A 20962-nucleotide genomic window follows, 5' to 3' on the forward strand; every position below is an offset into this window, starting at 1 on the left:
CGTGAATTATGGACACATGGGAGTTAATGGAGGAGATTTAGCTTTTTCTTAAAAAAATAATAATAATAATAATAAATAAATAAATTTACATATTTTTAAATTTGACAATCACATACAATTTCTGAGATATTCTGAAGTAATTTTAACTTTATAATATAAAGCCCAAATAAATAAAAAGAAAAAATACGTTAAAAAAACTTCTCCCCACACTTGTTTTTTTTAAATTTGACAATCACATACAATTTCTGAGATATTCTGAAGTAATTTTAACTTTATAATATAAAGCCCAAATAAATAAACGAAGGAAGAAAAAATACGTTAAAAAAACCTCTCCCCACACTTGTTTCGTCTCATCCCTTTTCTAAACTATCTTTCGTTTTTGCAAAAACAACCCGTCACACCGGAATATCAGGTTCTGCAAAAAAGAAACGGAAAAACAAAGAAAATGTTTAAATTTGGGAAAAGAGGCATCTTATATATAAGAGCATATCTAAACAAAAAGGTATATATTAGATTTTTTTGTCAAATATATGTTAGATTTTTTCTTTTATTTTTATTTATTTATTGGGTGCGGCATGAAAGATTATTCGAATTTTATATAAATAAATAATACTTTTAACAATTATTGTAATTAGTTTATTTATTTTTTATTAAGTGAAATTATCAAATTTTAGGTTTTTGAGTTTATTTAACTAATTTTAAAATTTATTCTCAAATAAATATATTTAATAAAATTATATAAAATTTTGATGGTAAATAATTAATATAATAATAAAATTATCAAATGGAATAATGCAAACGTGTGAAAACATAGTTAAAAATAATCTAAACATGGTGAAAACATAATTAAACATAATTAAACCTTTACCACCTCAAAAATAGGGGAAACATGGAAAAGAATATTTAAACATATTAAAAAATAGGAGAAACATGGAAAAGAATATTTGAACATATTCAACAAGTCACCTCACTCTTACCATTGAAAAATGCGCACACGTACCATATGTATCATGATTGATAAAACCTAATTTTTTTATACTTGTTTTTGAGTTTACTTTCTCTTTCGAGTAGAGTCGGGTGAATCCATCTAGTGGGCTCGTTAACATATTCCCTAAGTTCGACTATAGGCTAACAAAACGTGAATAATATCGAGGTATATGTATTCATTCATAACATGCTAGAGACTAATTCATAATCATATGACATACAACATGCATGTACGAAATCTCAAAATAAAAATCATGATTCAATGAGACGATGCATATAATACTTTCATACTTATCATGAAATAAATTCCAATGAGGCAGCCTAAAATTTTGAAAAACTAATACCATTCATTCCGGTTGTTTTCCTTCTCATGGTACAACAAATCTCTATAAATCAAATTTGTGTTACTAGTTTATGCTTCAGCAGGTTGATGGTGCATTTCGACTCTCGACGCACGTCACAACCGACCGAGAGCAATCAACTTTGAGGGAAACAAATATACAACCACCCCATCTGCCATCAAAACTGGTGCAAGGAATGCAGATTGCAAACTTAACGTTGCCACCATTCCCGTGCAAACACAAGGCCAATCGACTTCCAGAGTTTCTATTTACGCTTGTACCTAAAACAATACATTCAAAAGCATCGACAACATTAATTTACACGCCCTTATTATCATGTAGAAGGTTGAGTAGTGGTTTGTACCTTGACTTGCTTTTGAAGGAATGCTTAGACTTTTTCATCCCAGCACCGCCACTGCCACGTCGTTTCTGCTTCTGCTCGCTCATATCATATTGGAACATCTCTCGCATCTCCTCGGATCTTGATTGAGTTCTGTGGGAAGACTTCTTAGTTTTCTGGTTTTGCTTCACAATCTTGCCTGAGTCGAGCGCCTTGTTCACAGCCTTTACTGCTTTTGCTCGACGGTACGCAAGTTTCACGAGTGACAATCCAGATTTGTCTTTCTTATTTTCTCCCTGCAGTTATTGTAATTGTGTGATGAACCACAAATGATAGGCACTTGTAGGGTAACTTGAATAAGAAGTAAACTACTTAAATGTGACAAGGGGTGAAAGAAATAGGAAAAAAGTCATACTCCTGTTTTGCCATTTTGCTTCTCCTCCTCCAACATTTCTCTTGCTGCTTCCAATTTCCTACGCTTCTTCCTCGGCAAATTTTTCTGCTCAAATCATAGATATCATCAAAAGTACCATTTAGGGTCATTTAGGGTCAGTACTTTAAACTTAACAATTTTAAAATATATAAAGAATGTTCTAGTTCATGCAATGTTCGGGCACCTCACGCTCGCGCTTCCTTTTTTCTTTCATCTTAAGGTCTTCGGCATGTTGTGCACTTACGACTTCGTTCCCAGACGTCTTTCCTTTTTCGAGAGATGTCTAGTTAAGAGGAAAAGATAGAAAGAGCACAATTATTTGGTGAACAGACCATGTTTAATACTGAAATTTGCAAACAGGCAAAGAATCTAGTGCTCAAGTAATTTAACATTTCAACAATTTCAAAGAAAATAAAACAAATAAATTTTTGGCTTTGACAAGAGAGCAACTCCTTCCCTTTCAACAGAAGTAAAAGTTGAAAAACGTCAAAACATAGGCTCTTGCAAAGCACGATGTTTCATTTGAGGAAAATCATGGAAGGAAATTGAGCTAACTTGAAACATTGCATGCATAACAAGACATGTTCCAGACAAGGAAACAAATTATCATAAAGGCAAGCTGAAGCTGAAGCGTAAGAGCCCAAGTTGACATCACATAATCAGGAAACTTCCAATCTTTGTTGAAAATATTGGATTTTTGTAGCATATACAGCAACAAGTACTTACCTTGGCTGCTTTTGCCACAAGCTTTTTCTCCTTGTCCGTTATAAACCAGGTTTTTTTAGGGCGTGAAAAAATTTCCTCCTGATGAACAATCATGTTTTCTGCCTGTGTACACAAAGAAAGAGCAAATATTAACCAGAGTTGATTAAAATTCCAGTAAAAGTAGAGGGTATGTGATGTAACACTACAATATGTGATGATTTCTTTGGAAAAACTGCCAACTCATGATGCAATGTAAAGATGAAAGAGAGAAGTATGAAGACTAATACCTTTGTTGCTTCCATTTCAGCTTTCCTTAGAGCTCTCTCTTCTCTACAAAAAAATTAAAATTAACACTAGAATGAAAGGGAATTGGACAAACAAGCAGAGAAACCAGATAAAAAAAAAACCTCTCTTCCCGAAGAATCATATTCACTTGATCTTCCATTCCTTCAATCATTTCAGACCACTTTTTTATGGATTGCTCAGCAACAATTCTGCTCTTCAACTTGGAACCAGCTCTCTTAGCCTGTCATTTGAAGTCAAGACCCACTATTAATTCAGAATAAACAAGACTTGTATGAAGAACAATGAAAGAAGGCCTTAAATGTCCGACAAAAACCAGGCCACAAATTCCAACCCTAATTCATAAGAAACAACCCCTTGTAAACAGATTCCAGACAGCATAAAATGAACAACCCCTCATGTCCCAAAAGATTTCTCATAAAAGGCTGTAACTTTCGATTTTTTATTTTCTATTCCAATCAAATTATTAGTCACTCACTATGGCTTTTAAAAGAGAACGGTCATTGTCAGTCACAAAGGTAACAGCATATCCTTCTCTACCAGCTCTTGCAGTACGACCCACTCGATGAACATAGCTACAAAAAGATGGAAGTTAAGAACGTAATCAACTCCATTAACCAAATATAATAAATATAAAAATGGTGGATACATGCCTTAATATAAATTTATTAGGGGTTATTTGATTCAAGGAGTTATGAAATTTTCATAAAAGATGCCTAAAAAAATGAGGTAGGAATGAAAGAAACAAGTGTCTCAACATGATTGGGAATGTTGTACTTGTGACATTACAACACTTTGGTGCATAGAATAATAAAGGAAAATTTTAAATTTCAACATTTCTAAAACAGTGTTATAATTAAAAAAAAAAATATAATTTCCAAAGAAAATATGAAATTAAAAAGATATTTGAAGAGTGAAAGGAAATGAAGGGTAAATATTATGGGGGAAAATCACAGGCATTCCCTTCAGCATAAGAATGCTTGGAAGTCAACAAGAATCATGGGCACAAGTCATATGTAGAATTTCCAAACCAAGGGTTTTAGAAAGCCACTCATTGCTCCAGAAAGAAAAAAAGAAAAAGAAAACAGACGAGTATGTTCTTTTTTATTATTTTTTATGAGAAACATTCAACGAAGATGAAAGATACATAAATGTAGTGTAAAACAAAATAAAAAGTGAATACTCCATGAAGAGAAAATAAGGATGCGATGCCAATAATAGTAAATATGGTTGCGTGGTGACAAATAACATAATCCAGAACCCAATATCTACCTGGTAAGATCACGAGGACAGGCAAAGTTTATAACAGTTTGAACACCAATAATATCCAGGCCCTACACAACATTTCAACCAAAGCATAAATTGCACGAAAAATATCAGTAAAACTAATGTAGCTGCTTTTTTCTCAACTATATTGTATATCTACAGGACGAGAAACAACATTAAAAATGAGTTCTCACCCGAGCAGCCACATCAGTAGCAATAAGATAATCAACTTGCTGTTTCCTGAAGAGTTCCAAAGCCTACATAAGAAAATCAAAATAATGATCAGCATACAGAGGGGAAAACTAAGGGGATGATTTAATGATTCCAACCTTAAACATGTTAACAAGCAATCACTCACATCAAGACGCTGAACTTGGGTAAGATTTCCATGAAGCTCAGCAGCTTTAAAGCCAGCTAATCCAAATAAAATCTTTAGCCTATGAGCAGCCTGTTTGGTTCCACTACAGGTCAACCAAAAAGAATGATGAAGTTAAAATTCACTAGTTATACAGAAAACAAAATAATAAAACATTAAATTAACTAGACTCAGTTTTGATCTAGAGGATGATTGCTTTTAAGTCTGAAAAATGGACCTCTGTCAGATACATGACTTAGTAAAACAATTAGATGCAACCCTCCAATTAAAAGGATCCAAAAACAAAGTTGCTCATGAACTTTTTGTTTCTAATACCTAAATATAATAGCTTTAGAAGTAAATGTCTTTGAGCACAGAGCAAGGAGGACAGCTTCCTGATTTACTTCACGCATTCTACGTAGCCTGACCACCCTGCAAGCGGAATACACATTCTTGATAACTAAAAGATCATCCGGCAGATAAGATGCTCTCAGGTTAAGATATGCTTATAAATTAATAAATAAATTTTAGAGGAGAAATCAAGTTGGAATTTACTCTTCTGTCAACGTTTTTGGCCTCTTGGTAGCTGGGTCAGCTGAGAGGCGCAATGGTTTAGTCAAGGAAAGCTTGATAAGCTCATCAATTTCTTCTGTCATGGTAGCAGAAAACAACATTGTCTGCCTCCTTTTTGGGCAAAGACGAACCTTTAAAGAAAATTAAGAACTCTTTATACCAAAACCTAAAAATAGATGTATCAAAGAACACAATCTCCGTCATTAAAATTGCACAATAGAGGCCAAAATATACCAATTCACGAATTTCAGCACTAAATCCAAGTTCCAAAAGACGATCTGCCTCATCAAGTATTAAAACTGCTAAATCGTCCAAGTCTACGGACATGGAATTGCGTAGATGATCGATCATGCGTCCTGGAGTGGCCACAACCACATCAGGCATCGATCTTAAGGCAGCCTCTTGCTCCTGAACAAAATTAAGAAAATAAAATATCCTTAACCAAAGAAAGGAGAGCAAAATCAACCATATTTCGTGGAAAAACGAGTCAAAACCCCTGTAGTAATGCATTTTGATTCTTCAATAAAACCTCACATTATGATGAAACAGGACCGTGATATATCATGTAAAGGAATACATAACGAATTTTTTAAAAGAAAAGTACAATATAGAATTAGAATCCCAGTAAATGTTATATATGTAGAAATTTCAAACTTCTTCTTTAGTCACCAAAGTACACTAGGTCATACCTTTCTTGAAAGCCCACCAACGATCAGGCAACATCTGATATCAGTAAACTGAGCAAGTTTCTCTATCATACTGTGAACTCTGGAGGAAAAAAACAGCAAAATTTCCTTATTTTCAGTTAGTATTAACATGAAAATGTAGAGGAGGAATACGTGTACAAAATAGATCTTTCAAAGCATGCTCAATTTTTGTTTTGTGTCTAATTGGGCACTAAATGAAATATAGCTTTTATATAAGGAGACATTAGGTGGTCAAAGACGATAATATTGCAACTCTTCTGCCCTTGGGAGAAGTGGGTCATGCTTTAGGTATAAAATATGGGTTGTAGAATCTCTCATACCATGTTCTTATTGATTGAGGCTTATCATGAAGTTAGTGAGGCACATGCTTCCGATTGGAGTTCTTTTAGGGCTTCATATTAGACTTACCCTTTCTTTAGCTTCTCCAAAGGGTGGTCAGAGGTTCATAATGTGGTGTTACAATGTGCATGTCCTCAGCGGGGGTTTTATATAGTTTTCAAAATCTAGGTGAATAGTTTTTCAGGTTTTGTCTTTCAGTTTGGGGGGGGAGAGAGATTTTATTATCTTTTGGAAGGTTCTTTAGGGCTGCTTTAATATTCTCCAAACCAGGAGTTTTTTGTAACATTGTTTGTGACAAAAGGAAAACAATAATAATGTCGCTTGAATCACAAATCTCCACTCCAATGACCAAAAAAAGCCCTGAACTAAAAAAAGAGTTTTTTAAAAGAGCTAGCACCTCAATGCAACAAATCTGATTGCTTCACTCAAGCGTAGGGAGACAAAAAGTTGATTTAAGGGATTTTTTCCCCTCCTTTTTCCATTGCTATTCTTTTTAGTTCACTGATTCTTTCTTATCTCCCACATTTAAATAATCTCTTCCAAAAAGACTCCAACACTACAATTGAGATTGAAAAGAAAAACCAAGAAACATGGTAAAAATATGGAAACGCCTTGAACCCAAAACAGGTGGATGTCGTGAATCTGAGAGATTACAACCTCTATATTTTTCACTCTTTCCATCTTTTTCACACCACACACTCATTTTTCCACCAACTTTTCTTCTTCTTTTTCAACAACAGGCTCCTTTCTCTTTTTCTCCCTTTTCTTTACCTCCTACTTTGTTTTTTTCCTTCAAACCACTCTTTCTTTTGCCTTTTCCTCTAATATTTTTTTCCAACTTATCTTGATACACCACACTATTTCACACTTCTTAATATTATTCTCTCTCTCATCTTTGTCTCTTCTTACTTCCTATGGCATTTCCTCTCTTTTCTTTTTCCACAACCTCCAGAAATCAGTTTTATTTTATCCTGCATCCAAACCTTTCTCCATTACTCTAGAGACTTCCATGAATTCATTCTAACCCTTTAAAGCTTCTTAACCAATCAGAATCTAGCCCTTAAAAGCTTCTTCAATATCTTTCAAGTGATATAGAGCCTAAGCAAGCATTGAGCCACAAGATATTTGTCTTGTATTTTAAAAGATGGCCGCATACCCAATGTAGCCTAGAACAGAATTCTCAGAGAATACCACCAAATATTTATATCAATATCCAAATATAGTTTTTCAGTTGTCATTTATTATGGAAACCATAAATGACAGCATCAAATTTGCATTTTGCAAGAAAAATGAGACCAAGTTTTATCAAGGTGATGGACGTGCAAGAACTAAAACTGGGCACTTCATTAAAAAGCTAACCAACAACTTTCCCTCAAGATATATATGTAGACTGAATTTTAACTGACATCTAAATCGGTTGATTATATGAAAACACATGATAAAAAATACGTATCTTTAAAAACATACTTACTGGATTGCCAATTCTCTAGCTGGAGTTAGGATTAAAACTCTTATTGCACGATCACGTTTGGGTCGATAGAGTAACCTCTCCAAAGTAGGTAGCGAAAAAGCTGCAGTCTGTGAGAACAAGGTAAGATTAAAAGCAATACTAGGGCTTTCACACATCTTTTCCAAATCATTCTGTAGTTTTCCAGCTTATAGAATTTCTACAATAGTTCATAAAACAAATTCCCCGAAAAAACTACCATCCTATTCCAACTCTAATTCTCGTAACAATTAACTACAAAGAAAGCTCAAGATAAACCCATACCTTTCCAGAACCAGTAATTGCACTTCCGCATATATCACGTCCAGTCAATGCCAACGGTATGCAAGCCGCCTACCCAACAAGATTAATAAGAACATAAAATTCAAGAATATAAAAATAAATAAAATAAAAACAAAAATCATAGAAAAAGAACCTGAATTGGCGTCGGCTTTGCATATCCCAAAGCCTCACATGCTCGAATCAGTGGGCGCGACAAGTTAAGCTCCATGAACGAATTAGCATGAAAGGAAGCCCCATCGGACGGCGCAAAAAACGACTTACCCTCACAAGCATTACTAGTTCCATCATCGTCGTCTTCCGGTCTATAATCTTCCTAAAAATCAAAGCGGCAGAATTAGCAATGTCATAAAACAACCAAATAGCGCAATAGAGATAGGTCCACAAAGTTACTTGTCTGTCAGATTCCTCTTCCGAACTCTCATCATCATCAGCCGCGGTAGGAGTGACGTTTGAGGAGCGCTTCTCAAGCAGTTTGGAAATTTTGAAATCAACAGAAGTAGTGCTTCTACGGGCATGTTCTTCAGCCACCGACTCGGAGTAAGAGGCAAAATCCCAAGGAGACTCAGTGCGACGACGAGAAAGGGGTTCATCTTCCTCCCCTTTTCCTCCTTGTTCCTCTTCTCGTTCTTCTTGTTCTTCATCTTCTTCTTCTTCAGCATCGGAGTGGTCGAATTCCTCGTCACTGGGGGGATCGAACACAAAACTCTTAGCCATGGTAGCCTTTGCTCTTCAAAGAGTTCCTAAATTAACATGCAGAGAAAAGGGTTTTAGCGAATCGATTTAGGGTTTTGAAAATTTTGCTTCAGACAATCTGGCGGCAGACAAATTTAAGGGTTCAACATTGCATCATGTATCAATTTTTTTTTTTTTTTTTTTTTCAATTTTCAAGGGTATTTTTGTAATTAACCTATATTTAATCAATTTAAAGTTCGATTGGATGTACGGACTGATTCGGTTAATAATATGAATATTTGAATTTTCGACTTCACGGAAATGAGTACACCGTCAATTATTTCTAAGCTATGCTCACTGTGGCAACAATGTAAATAAATTTTTAGCATAAAAATTGACACTCGTTCAAGTTTAATATTACAACAAGTAAATCTAAAGTCTTAAATTTGACCCATTTACCTATTTGAAGGGTTCGATCGAATATGATTTTATTAGGTTGTTATAGGTAATGATTCAGATTTTCTATTTTTACCTTGTTTGGTTAAGATTTTATTTTTATTTCGACAATATATTCGTTATGGATTTAAGGAAGTTTTAGAAATTGCAAGGTTACGGGAATAAAATAAAATAAAATAAAAATAGAATAAATAATTAATTGTAATCTCCCCGAAACAGAGGAATTTTCGGAGGGTTAATAGAAACATTTCTATTTTCTCTAAATTTACTTATCCTAAAATAGTAGTATGCTTCATTGGGAAATTTCTTGAGATTAGTTTTATATTCCTATACTCAACCTTTTACATCCCTTGAAAACGATTTATCTCCAAATTTTCATCACGTTGGGTTGCTCTTCGGAGGAAGAATCGAGTGGAAGTAAGGTATTGATGTCAGGATCATTGTGTCAAAGAAAGTCGACCGTCGAAAATCGGTATTGAGGACGTTGTGGGATCGTTGGCTTGTCGCCGGAATCAGGGAAGCTGAAATTAGGGTTTCGTCGCTTGTCGGGTAAGGAAGGTGAGGCTTTTGGAATCGAGTCGAGCCGCAGACGCACACCCAACAGCTCCGGCAGCTTTGCACGCATACACAGTGCGGCTTGGATCGCACGTATACGAAATCGGCTCAGTTCCGTCAATTTCTGCAGCTCGACTTGGCGGCTTAGTTGGCCGGCTCGGTAGCTAGGGTTAGCGGCAAGGTATCACTATAATATATCGATTCCAAGGTTTTTGGCAGAGCTGTTTCAGCCGTTAGTTTTACCATCGGAGGTCAGTATGGTTCCTAACCGTCAAAGACAGATTGTGTTGGGGATTTATTTTGATAAATAGCATGAGGTTAAACTAGGGTATGCTATGAAAGGTTCCTAAATTTTTATGTGGTTATTATAGGACGTATTTAACTGCTGGGATTAGCTCGTTGTGAGTGACTTCAACCAAGACCATCGAGGTAAGTGACCTTACTGTTGGAGTTAGCTTACTACGTGTTGTATGATGGTGCATGCCCTGTGGCCCCTGCATGCACCATATTTATGTGATAAGATTTTTATATGATATGACTATGTGATGTATGAATTATGTTGACGGTTGACCGTTTATGTTATGTGAAGTTATAATGATATGTTAGTAGTATATGCCATGAAAAGGTTGATCGATGCCATGTATACAAGTAGTATTCTCGAGTCATGTCATGAGATGTGTTATGCAACTGGAATGCACTTTCATGTCATGTAATATATCAAGTAATGCAAGTCATGTGAGATGCCATGTAACATAAGAACGTATATGCGATGTTAGCACTGCTTATGTAATGTCATGTTAGATATGTTAAGGGACCTCATGCATGTATGTATGTCACGTGCATCGGGATTCTTCTACTTTATGTTACGAAAGAATGAAATACGATATTTATGTTCGCCATGATATCATGCGGGCCCTTTTCTGTTTTGTGGTGTCCGACTACGTGTAACACGTTTTGCCCGACCAAGTCAAGCCAAGGGGGTATGTTTACAAGCCCGCTGGTGGGTCTATGTACACGTACATGGGCCGTGTGTGAAGGAGTACCACACACCCAACCCTACCCAGAATAGGAAAGCGCCCAAGGGTATGAAAAGTTTATGAAAAGTTAGTGCCCGCTCATATGTTGCATGTGTTTGCATTCCTAACCCCAATAGTGGAGTGACTTATTGCGTATTTCATAAAATACTCAAGCCACGTGCTATCTACATTTTTCAGGTAAAGGCAATGCGCCAATGTACGAGTGAAGCTGAGGACACCATGGAAGTTGGAGATATTTTTAAGAGTTTACCTTTGTTAGACTGTTTTAATTATACTATGAGTATTGCTTTATTTAGATTCATTTTTAAATTCAGTTATTGAAGGTTTATTTGTTGGAGATAGGTTGTTTTAGATTTATGAACGTTTATGAATGACTTGTTTTGTTTCCAAAGTTATTTATGATGAGCTTCCGCTTAATGAGTTATATATGTATGAGTGACGTCACTAATTAGGAGAAAATTAGGGGCGTTACATTATAACTCTTTGCTAGGGTCGAGCATATCGGGAAAGGAGAATAAGAGAGTAACCGAGATTCCATATTGCTATTCCTTGATGGAAGCTAATAATTAACTATTTTATTTTTATTAAATTAAATTATTAAAATAATTTTAACGTACTTTATATTTAGCTTTTTGAATTTATTTTGTTATAAATCTTAATAATTATTTTCAAATAAATGAATTATATGGTAAATTATATTAAATGAGTTAAGTATAATGTAAAATTATATAAACTTTATTTTAACTTAATTTTTATTTATTAATCCATATATTTAGCGGTCAATATTTCAAATAAATTATTTTAATAAAATTGTAAATAAATAGTAGGATAATCTAATTTAAAAATTAATTATAAATGCCATATTTAAAAAGTTATATATAATTTCATTATTTCACTCCTTCCAACTCATTTATAAATAATTTGAAAATAATTGATAAATAAAATAAAAAATAAAAAACTAAAAGGAAACCCTAAAACTACACACAAAACACAAATAATTGAACAATAAAACGTTAACAGAGTTATTAAAAAAGAAATAATAATCGAATTTTTTTTTAAAAAAAAAATCATATTTAACAAAACAACAAAGAAAATAAAAAAAAATTAAAAAATGAATCGAAAAAAAAAATAATTGGAAGAAGAAATAATACAAAATAAAAAGAATTAAAAAAAAAAAAAAGCAAAGGAGGTATGAGTTTTATGTGGGGTCTCACAGTTCACCTCTTTTCGGGGCCCAGTGTACTCGGTATTCGTTTCTCTCTCCAATCAATGTAGGATCTTATAATCGGTTGAAGAAGGGAATGAAACAATTTTTTTATATGGGTGTGAAAATCACTTTCTAACATACGTGTTTTAAAAATCTTGAGTGGAAGCTCAGAATGGAAAGCCTAAAAGAGACAATGTATGCTAGCGGTGAGTTGAGCAGTTACAAATGGTATTAGAACCAGACACCTAGCGGTGTGCTAGCTTGGACGCTGGGCCTCGAAGGCAGGTGGATTGTGAGATCCCACATTGATTGGAGAGGAAAACGAAGCATTCCTTATAAGGGTGTGGAAACCTCTACCTAGCAGGCGTGTCTTAAAAATCTTGATGAAAGTCTAAAAAGGACAATATCTTTGTTCTTGAACTTGTAAAATGAGCTGTACTACGGTTTTACTTTGTTCCATGGAAAGAGATAATAAGATTTTTATTTTAATTCTCAAGAGCCGCTTGGGAAATAGAGCACGTCGAGTTTGATCGAACCACTACAAAACTTTATATTATTTACCTTCTTTTCTACTTAGTTGTAAAATTATTATTGTTATTTATGGCATATTATAAAATTTTCATTTTTTTTTTTCTTGTATTTTGAATTAAATTATTTTTTATATACTTATGTATTAATTATCATTCTAAACTTTATACCATTGAAATTATTAGTAATTAAAAGTATTTTGTTATCATCGACATATCAATTAATTAATTAAAATTTATTAATTTTAGAGATTAAGGGTAAAAAAGCCAACAAATCTTTGAATCTTAAATATTGAAGACATACTCGATTCTAGGATCAGTATATCATCCATAGACTAGAACCAAATCAATATATTTCTTGGAGTAACACTGATCTTTTTCACTCCCATTGTAAACCACTCTTACACATGGAGGAGTCACATTTCTTGTATCTTGTCTCAGTGCTTGTTTCAATTCATACAAACTCCTATTGAGCTTACACACCATATGTTCCTTGCCTAGAGCGGTAAACTCGTTTGGTTCTTGCATATAGATCTCCTCATCTATTCCACCATTAACTAGCCATTTTAATATGGAGGTTATGGATATTTCTCATTTACTAGCCCATTTAATTTGGGAGTTATGTATCACATAGGTTAAGGTTGTAAAGGCTATATAAAGCCTTCTTTTCTTTGATTAGACATCAGATTTTGGAATTAAGAATAGAATTTCTATTTTAGCTTTGTTGAGAGCTAAACTTTCTTTGCAAATTCTTGTGTTTATAACTTGCATGCTAGAGTGATTCAAGTGGTATTGATCAAATCTCTTGTGGAGTGATTTGAATCACGAGTTTAGAAACGAGTTTTCTTTACTCTTGATCTTGATCATCAAGGTAATCCGTTCCATACTTTCCCTTAGGTTGATTTCCATATCATTTGGTATTAGAGCTTCAGACTCAAGATCGGATATATGTTTCATTGTGGATTTCCATATCATTTGGTATTAGAGCTTCAGGCTCAAGATCGGATATATGTTTCATTGCGCTTATCTCTTTTAATTCTCTTATAATTTTTTTCTTCTTCTTAGTTTGTGTAGAATGTTCATATTCTATCACAAAAATATATAACAAAAAAAAAAAAACATTTCTTATGTTCTTTAAAGTGTTAGATCTAGATCTTATCAACACTTTGTTCTTCTTTAAGATCTTCTAAATCAATTTTCTTGATGGTAAATTGATTAGATTTTGCCAATCAAAAGTCAAAAAAAAAAAAACCATTGAAAAAAAGAAANCCTATTGATGTTAAATGTCTTTCTTTTTTCCTCTGGATTATTATATGTATCTCTCATATGTTACTACGTCTAAATTAGTCTTTAATCATTTTTTTTTCTTTAATTCGTTTCTTTGTCGTTATTCGGATTGCTCCTTTAATACCCTTGTTTATGTGTTGAGTGTGCTGTCTATTCTCTTTGAATTGCACTTAGCTCTATAACATAGCTTGTCTCACATCCCGATTTGTTTTTTGGAGTGTGATTTGTGTGTGCTCAATTGTGAGAGTGAGTTTGTAAGGGAGTGACACATTGATTCGAGTGTTGAGTGCTAAACACGAGTGAACTACATTTATAAGTGAATACACGTGAGGGAGCGCTTGTGAGGTCCTTTTTTTCTTTTACCTTTCTTTTGCAGCATGGAAAATCCAGACGACAATACTGACATTACTGATCCACGATTGAGAGAAGCATAACAACGAACCATGGAAAGACTAATTCGAGGAATAGAAGAGTTGACTGATCGAATAGGAAGATTGGAGATTCAAAATCAAGCTCGACAGAGGATTCCACTACCTACACCCTCAACTGATACATATGAGGGCGACAATTCTGATCACCACGAGGATAATCCGCATGTGGTTGGCCATGGCTTGATGCGAGGGAGAGACCATGGAAGAAGGTATCATAATTTACAACAACAAGTTCCTTATGATGATAGAATTGATCGTAACGTGGGGAGCATCAAATTAAAACTTCCCAAGTTTTATGGAAAAAACGATCCAGAGGAGTAGCTTGAGTGGGAGAAAACGGTGGAGTCAGTGTTCAACTGTCATAATTTTAGTGATGAAAAGAAGGTATTGTTGTGCATTGCTCAATTCAAACAATATGCTCAAATTTGGTGGGATAAATTGATATCAAGTAGGAGAAGAAACCTTGAAGCACCAATTGATTCATGGTACGAGTTCAAAGAGTCCATGAGGAAGCGTTTTGTTCCACAATATTTTCAACGGGACATGGCGCAAAAGCTTCAAGCATTGAAACAAGGATGCAAATCTGTGGAAGATTATTACAAGGAGATGGATACATTAATGGATCGACTTGATCTCGATGAGGACATGGAGGCTCTCATGGCATGGTTTCTTAATGGGTTAAACACAGAGATTGCAGACAAGACTGATTTACAGCCTTATTCTAATATTGAGGAGTTGTTGCACAGTGCAATTAAGATCGAGAGGCAAATCCAACAAAGGTCTCAACGGTATTCTTCTAAAACTTTTCCCAATTCTACTTCTACATGGAAAAAGGATAGTAAAAACATTGATTATAAGCATAGAAATCAAGAGATTAATGAGAAGCCTCAAGCTAAATTTGAGAAAGGGGAGAGTTCTAGAACAGGGAAAGAAAAAGTAGAAAAGTCTAATGTTCGAAATAGAGATTTAAAGTGTTGGAGATGTCAAGGGGTAGGACATTATAATAGAGATTGCCCAAATGCAAGAATTATGACCATCAAGGAGGGGGAAATTGTTACAGATGACGAGGCATATGACGACATAAAGGAGGAAACTAATGAGAGTGAGGAGTTTAGTGAAGAGGACCCTATACATATATCTTTGGTTACTCGACGAGCTCTAAACACCCACATTAAGGAGGACAGCCTAGACCAATGGGAGAACTTATTTCAAACCTGGTGTCTTGTTCAATCTATACCTTGTAGTGTTGTCATTGATAGCGGTAGTTGCACCAATGTTGTGAGTTCCATTCTAGTCAAAAGACATAATTTAAAGACACAACTACATCCACGACCCTACAAGCTTCAATGGTTGAATGATCATGGGGAAGTACGGGTAACTCAATAAGCTCTTGTTTCTTTTACTATTAGAAATATGTTGATGATGTTTTATGTGATGTTGTATCCATGCATGTTGGAGATTTACTACTGGGGAGGCCTTGGCAATTTGATCGTCGGGTAATGTATGATGGGTATGCAAATCGATACTCTTTTATTCACAACGGTAGAAAAACTACTCTTATTCCATTGTCTCCAAAAGATGTATTTATTGATCATTGCAAACTTGAAAAGAAAAGGCAAGAGGTTGATGCAAAAGCAGAGATTGAAAAAGAATTAAGTGAACAAAAAGAGCTTGAGTGAAAAGCAAAAGAGTAACACTCCCTAGAGAAAAAAAAGAGAGAAAAGCCAAATTAGTAAGCTTGTATGTTAGCTCAAGTGAGGCTAGTAATCTTTTGCTCTCTAACCAGACTATTCTTGTACTTATGTGCAAGGGGTCTTGTTACTTTACTAACATGCTTACCTCTTCTTTGCCTAGTGATTTTGTTGTGCTTTTGCAAGAGTTTGAAGATTTATTTTTCGAGGAGATGCCTAGTAGTTTGCCACCACTTAGAGGGATTGAATACAAGACTGACTTAATTCCTGGCGCGCCCATTCCAAACCGACCAGCTTATAGGACTAATTCAAAGGAGGCTGAAGAGATACAAAGGCAAGTAAGTGAACTCCTTGCTAAAGGGTATGTACGTGAAAGTTTGAGTCCTTGTTCTGTTCCAGTTATTCTTGTACGTAAGAAAGATGGTTCTTGGCGTATATGTGTTGATTGTAGGGCTATAAACAAGATAACTATAAAGTATATGCATCTAATTCCCAGATTAGATGATATGCTTGATGAATTGCATGGATGTAGTCTTTTGACTAAGATTGATTTAAAATCGGCTTATCATCAAATTCGCATGCATATTGGGGATGAGTGGAAAATAACTTTTAAAACCAAGTACGGTATTTATGAATGGTTGGTTATGCCTTTTGGATTAACTAATGCACCTAGTACATTCATGAGACTAATGAACCATGTCTTAATGAGAATACTTAGGTAAGTTTGTGGTTGTTTATTTTGATGACATCCTTGTTTACTCTAAATCTTTAGATGATTATATTACCCATGTACGCAATGTTTTGAATACTTTAAGAAACGAATGTTTGTACGTAAATTTAAAGAAATGTAGCTTTTGCATGGAAAAAGTTAACTCTCTTGGGTTTGTAGTTTCATCTAATGGTGTTGAGGTTGATGAGGAGAAAGTGAAGGCTATAAAAGATTGGCCTACACCTAAAAATGTAAGTGAGGTAAGAAGTTTTCATGGTCTTGCAAGTTTCTACCGTAGGCTCATTAAGAATTTTAGTACAATTGCTTCACCCTTGAATGAACTTGTTAAGAAAAATGTATCCTTTATATGGGAAAAAGATCAAGAACTTGCTTTTACTACTTTGAAAGAAAAATTGAGTTCTGCTCCCTTGCTTGCATTACCTAATTTTGAGTCTACTTTTGAAATTGAATGTGATGCTAGTGGAGTAGGGGTAGATGCTGTATTAATGCAAAATCAAAGACCTTTAATGTTCTTTAGTGAGAAGTTGACTGGTGCATCTTTGAGGTATCCAACTTATGACCAATAGCTTTATGCTTTGGTTCGTGCATTGCAAACCTGGTAACATTATCTTTGGCCTAAGGAGTTCATTATTCATACGGATCATGAAAGTTTAAAGCATTTGAGAGTACAAAATAAACTCAACAGACAACATGCTAAGTGGTTAGAATTTATTGAAACATTCCCTTATGTCATAAAATATAAACAAGGTAATGAGAGCATTGTTGCAGATGCTTTATCACGAAGGTATGTCCTCCTCAATACTTTGAATGCTAGGTTGTTGGGTTTTGAACACAAAGGATTTGTATCAACATGACATGTTCTTTGCTCCTTTTGTTGAATCTTGTGAAAAAGGATTCATTGTGGATAATTACTTGTTGTTAGATGGATTTTTGGAACAAAAAGGCAAACTTCGCATACCATCTTGTTCCATCCGTGAGCTACTTGTGAGGGAAGCTCATGGAGGTGGTTTAATGGCACACCATGGAGTTTCTAAAACTTATGATATGCTCTCTGAACATTTTTTTTGCCTAAAATGAGACATGATGTTCATAAAGTTTGTGCTCGTTGCATAGCATGTAAACAAGCTAAGTCTAGACTTCAACCACATGGTTTATACTCCCCATTACCGGTTCCTATTGGTCCTTGGATTGATATATCAATGGATTTTGTTTTAGGTTTACCTAGGACTAGGAAAGGTTATGATAGCATCTTTGTTGTGGTTGATCGATTTAGTAAAATGACTCATTTTATTCCTTGTCACAAAACTAATGATGCAAAACATATTGCTGACTTGTTCTTTAGGGAAGTTGTATGATTGCATGGCATTCCTAAAAGCATCGTTAGTGATCGTGATGTAAAATTTTTAAGCCACTTTTGGCGTGTTTTATGGGGTAAGTTAACTAAGCTAGTATATTCAACTACTTGTCATCCTCAAACGGATGGACAAACTGAAGTTGTTAACAGAACCATGACTGCTATGCGTAGGGCTATTATTGATAAGAATCTTAAGACTTGGGAGGATTGTTTGCCATTTATAGAATTTGCATATAATAGGGTTGTTCATAGCACTACTAAATGCACACCTTTTGAAATTGTTTATGGCTTTAATCCTTTAACCCCCATTGACTTGTTACCTATACCGTCAAAAGAGTTTGTGAATTTTGATGCAAATGCCAAGGTTGAGTTTGTTCATAAACTGCACAAGTAAGTAAAAGAACAAATTGAGAAACAAAATTCCAAGGTTGCTACCCGAATTAATAAAGGACGTAAGATTGCCATCTTCAAACCAGGAGATTGGGTTTGGGTGCATTTCCGAAAAGAAAGATTTCCTACTCAAAGAAAATCTAAGCTTTTACCACAAGGAGATGGACCTTTTCAAGTTCTTGAGCGCATCAACGACAATGCTTATAAAATTGATTTACCAGGTAAGTATGGTGTTAGTGCAACTTTTAATGTTGTTGATTTGAGTCCTCTTGATGTAGGTGATGACTTGGATTCGAGGACGAATCCTTCTCAAGAGGGGGAGAATGATATGAACCACGACCAAGGAATTTCCATACCTCAAGGTCCAATTACAAGGACGAGAGCCAAGAAGCTACAACAAACCTTATACAGTTATATTCAAGCTGTGGTGAGCTCATCAAAGGAAATTCTAGAAGACGTTGGAGACCTCCCTTATATGTTATGCAAAGTTGAGCTTCAAGAAAGAGATGAATTAAATGCACTTTAAGTTGCATTTAATGAACTCCGCTGAATTTATGAAACTAGTCCAAGGATGACTAATAAGCACATTTTATTAATTGCATTATTTAATTATAGTTTAACTATTTGTTTGTCATATTTAAGCTAGTTTTAAATATAGGAGTTAAGTTATATTGTAACCCATATAGGTTACTATATTCCACCATTAACTAGCCATTTTAATAGGGAGGTTATGAGTATTTCTCATTTACTAGCCCATTTAATCTCTGAGTTATGTATCACATAGGTTAAGGTTGTAAAGGCTATATAAAGCCTTCTTTTCTTTTATTAGACATCAGATTTTGGAATTAAGAATAGAATTTCTATTTTAGCTTTGTTGAGAGCTAAACTTTCTTTGCAAACTCTTGTGTTTAGAACTTGCATGCTAGAGTCATTCAAGTGATATTGATCAAACCTCTTGTGGAGTGATGCAAATCACGAGTTTAGAAACGAGTTTTCTTTACTCTTGATTTTAATCATCAAGGTAATCCGTTTCATACTTTCCCTTCGGTTGATTTCCATATCATTATTATTATTATTATTATTATTATTTTTGTTCTTGTTTAGGACATTTTTATCAAAGGTCACGTCATACTATCTTAGAACTTTCTATTTTTGTCATCTAAAAATTTGTACTCAACTTGTCAGAGTCATAGTCAATGAAGTAGCACTTGACAATCTTGACACCAAGCTTGTCTCTCTTCTCTACATCAACGTGAACATACGCAATGCAATCAAAAGTTCCCAAGTGATAGTACTTAGTTCTTTTCTTGTTCATACCTTTTCTGGCAATTTGAACTCCAAGGTACTGACAACCCTCTATTGATCAAATAGGCCATTGTATTCACAACATCAGCCCACAATGTCTTTGGTAGTCTAGAATAAATCCTAATGCTCCTTGTCCGTTCATTCAATGTTATGTTCATCTTTTCTGCAACACCATTTTGTCTTGTCTATCGGGAATTATCATCATTAATTTAATTCCCTCAGCAGCACAGAATGTTTTAAATTCTGACTTGTCGTACTCTCCTTGTAATAACCCAAAAATTAGAAGGAAAAAAAAAAAACAGAGAAGTTGTCTCACATCGCTTAAAACTTAGAAGTTGGGGGGCTGACCTCCACTATAAAAGGGAGGTCCCTCACTTCATTTTAGCATCCCAGTTGAACGGTTAAAAAAGAATACCATTTTTGACGGCTCAAGGCCAGCATTTTTGGCTTAACTGGCTTGGGTTTGATATGCTCGGACCCTTTCCTTCTAGTTTCAATTCTTTGGAAGCATTTAAGGTTAGTACGACTGCCCTTTGGCTAGTTAAAAATTTGGAATCGAGTTTAAATTATATATGCATAATTAGGCTTAGTTAGTTTAAATTATTAGGAGTAAGTTTTGTTAGGATCGCACAACAACGCACACACTCGATCTAGATGAACACAGAGAACATGATAGAGAAAATTTTAGGAAAACTCTAGCTAAATGATTTATATTGATGACTGTACATAAGAGAATACAGAGAATACAAAAAGTACATCTTCAAAGCTCTATATATATATGGTTTAGCTTACTATATTTAGCTTTATCGGATATAACCATCTATTATATATAACTATTTATCATATATAGCTTTTTACTATACATAGCTACAAATAATTTTAATTCATTTACCAAATATAGCTTTATTATGTATAACAGTTGACTCAGTTACAAATAAGCAGGCTCCATAACCTAACAAGTTTTATGCATAATTAGGCTTAACTAGTTTAAATTATTAGGAATAAATTTAAAATTATTTTATGCAAAATTAGGTTAGTCAATTCTCATAGTAGTTCTAATTTATGATTGTTGGACTTCTTAGGCAGAATTAAATTTTAGAGAGCAGCGTTAAGTAGCGCTAGCATCAAGGAGTCATAGTAGCTTCGGCCTAGGCCAACCAAGTAAGTGGCCCTATCATCGTT

At 34.5% G+C, this 20962-nt stretch overlaps 1 protein-coding gene across 3 annotated transcripts; it reads right to left on the bottom strand.

The window, feature by feature from the left end:
* Window positions 1-1265: 1265 nt before the first annotated feature.
* On the bottom strand, window positions 1266-8954 carry LOC111443445 (DEAD-box ATP-dependent RNA helicase 28). Of its 3 annotated transcripts, none has more exons than XM_023081253.1 (19): window positions 8529-8954; window positions 8272-8451; window positions 8121-8189; window positions 7821-7927; window positions 5993-6071; window positions 5538-5711; window positions 5286-5434; window positions 5067-5162; window positions 4734-4836; window positions 4570-4632; window positions 4382-4443; window positions 3588-3684; window positions 3214-3332; window positions 3094-3136; window positions 2828-2929; window positions 2286-2384; window positions 2084-2167; window positions 1693-1964; window positions 1266-1609 (listed from the first exon to the last, which is right to left on the bottom strand). In XM_023081253.1, the coding sequence occupies exons 1-19, from the start codon at window positions 8850-8852 to the stop codon at window positions 1594-1596; spliced, it is 2238 nt and encodes a 745-aa protein (XP_022937021.1). In that variant the 5' UTR covers window positions 8853-8954; the 3' UTR covers window positions 1266-1593. The 3 variants fall into 3 exon arrangements, with proteins under 3 accessions (XP_022937021.1, XP_022937022.1, XP_022937020.1); XM_023081252.1 differs by having other exon boundaries at window positions 1267-1609; window positions 1693-1965; window positions 2079-2167; XM_023081254.1 differs by lacking the exons at window positions 3094-3136; window positions 3214-3332 and having other exon boundaries at window positions 1693-1965; window positions 2079-2167.
* Between the last annotated feature and the right edge of the window lie 12008 nt (window positions 8955-20962).

Source organism: Cucurbita moschata, unplaced genomic scaffold, assembly GCF_002738365.1.
Source record: "Cucurbita moschata cultivar Rifu unplaced genomic scaffold, Cmos_1.0 Cmo_Scf00005, whole genome shotgun sequence".
NCBI lineage: Eukaryota > Viridiplantae > Streptophyta > Magnoliopsida > Cucurbitales > Cucurbitaceae > Cucurbita > Cucurbita moschata.

Excerpts from the sequence above, each read along its gene's own strand:
- LOC111443445 (XM_023081252.1), bottom strand. The coding sequence starts at position 8,852 with ATGGCTAAGAGTTTTGTGTTCGATCCCCCCAGTGACGAGGAATTCGAC. Across the intron at positions 8,190-8,271 it reads CAAAGCCGACGCCAATTCAG|GCGGCTTGCATACCGTTGGC; the intron begins GTTCTTTTTCTA and ends CTTGTTGGGTAG. Across the intron at positions 2,930-3,093 it reads CTGAAATGGAAGCAACAAAG|GCAGAAAACATGATTGTTCA; the intron begins GTATTAGTCTTC and ends TTGTGTACACAG.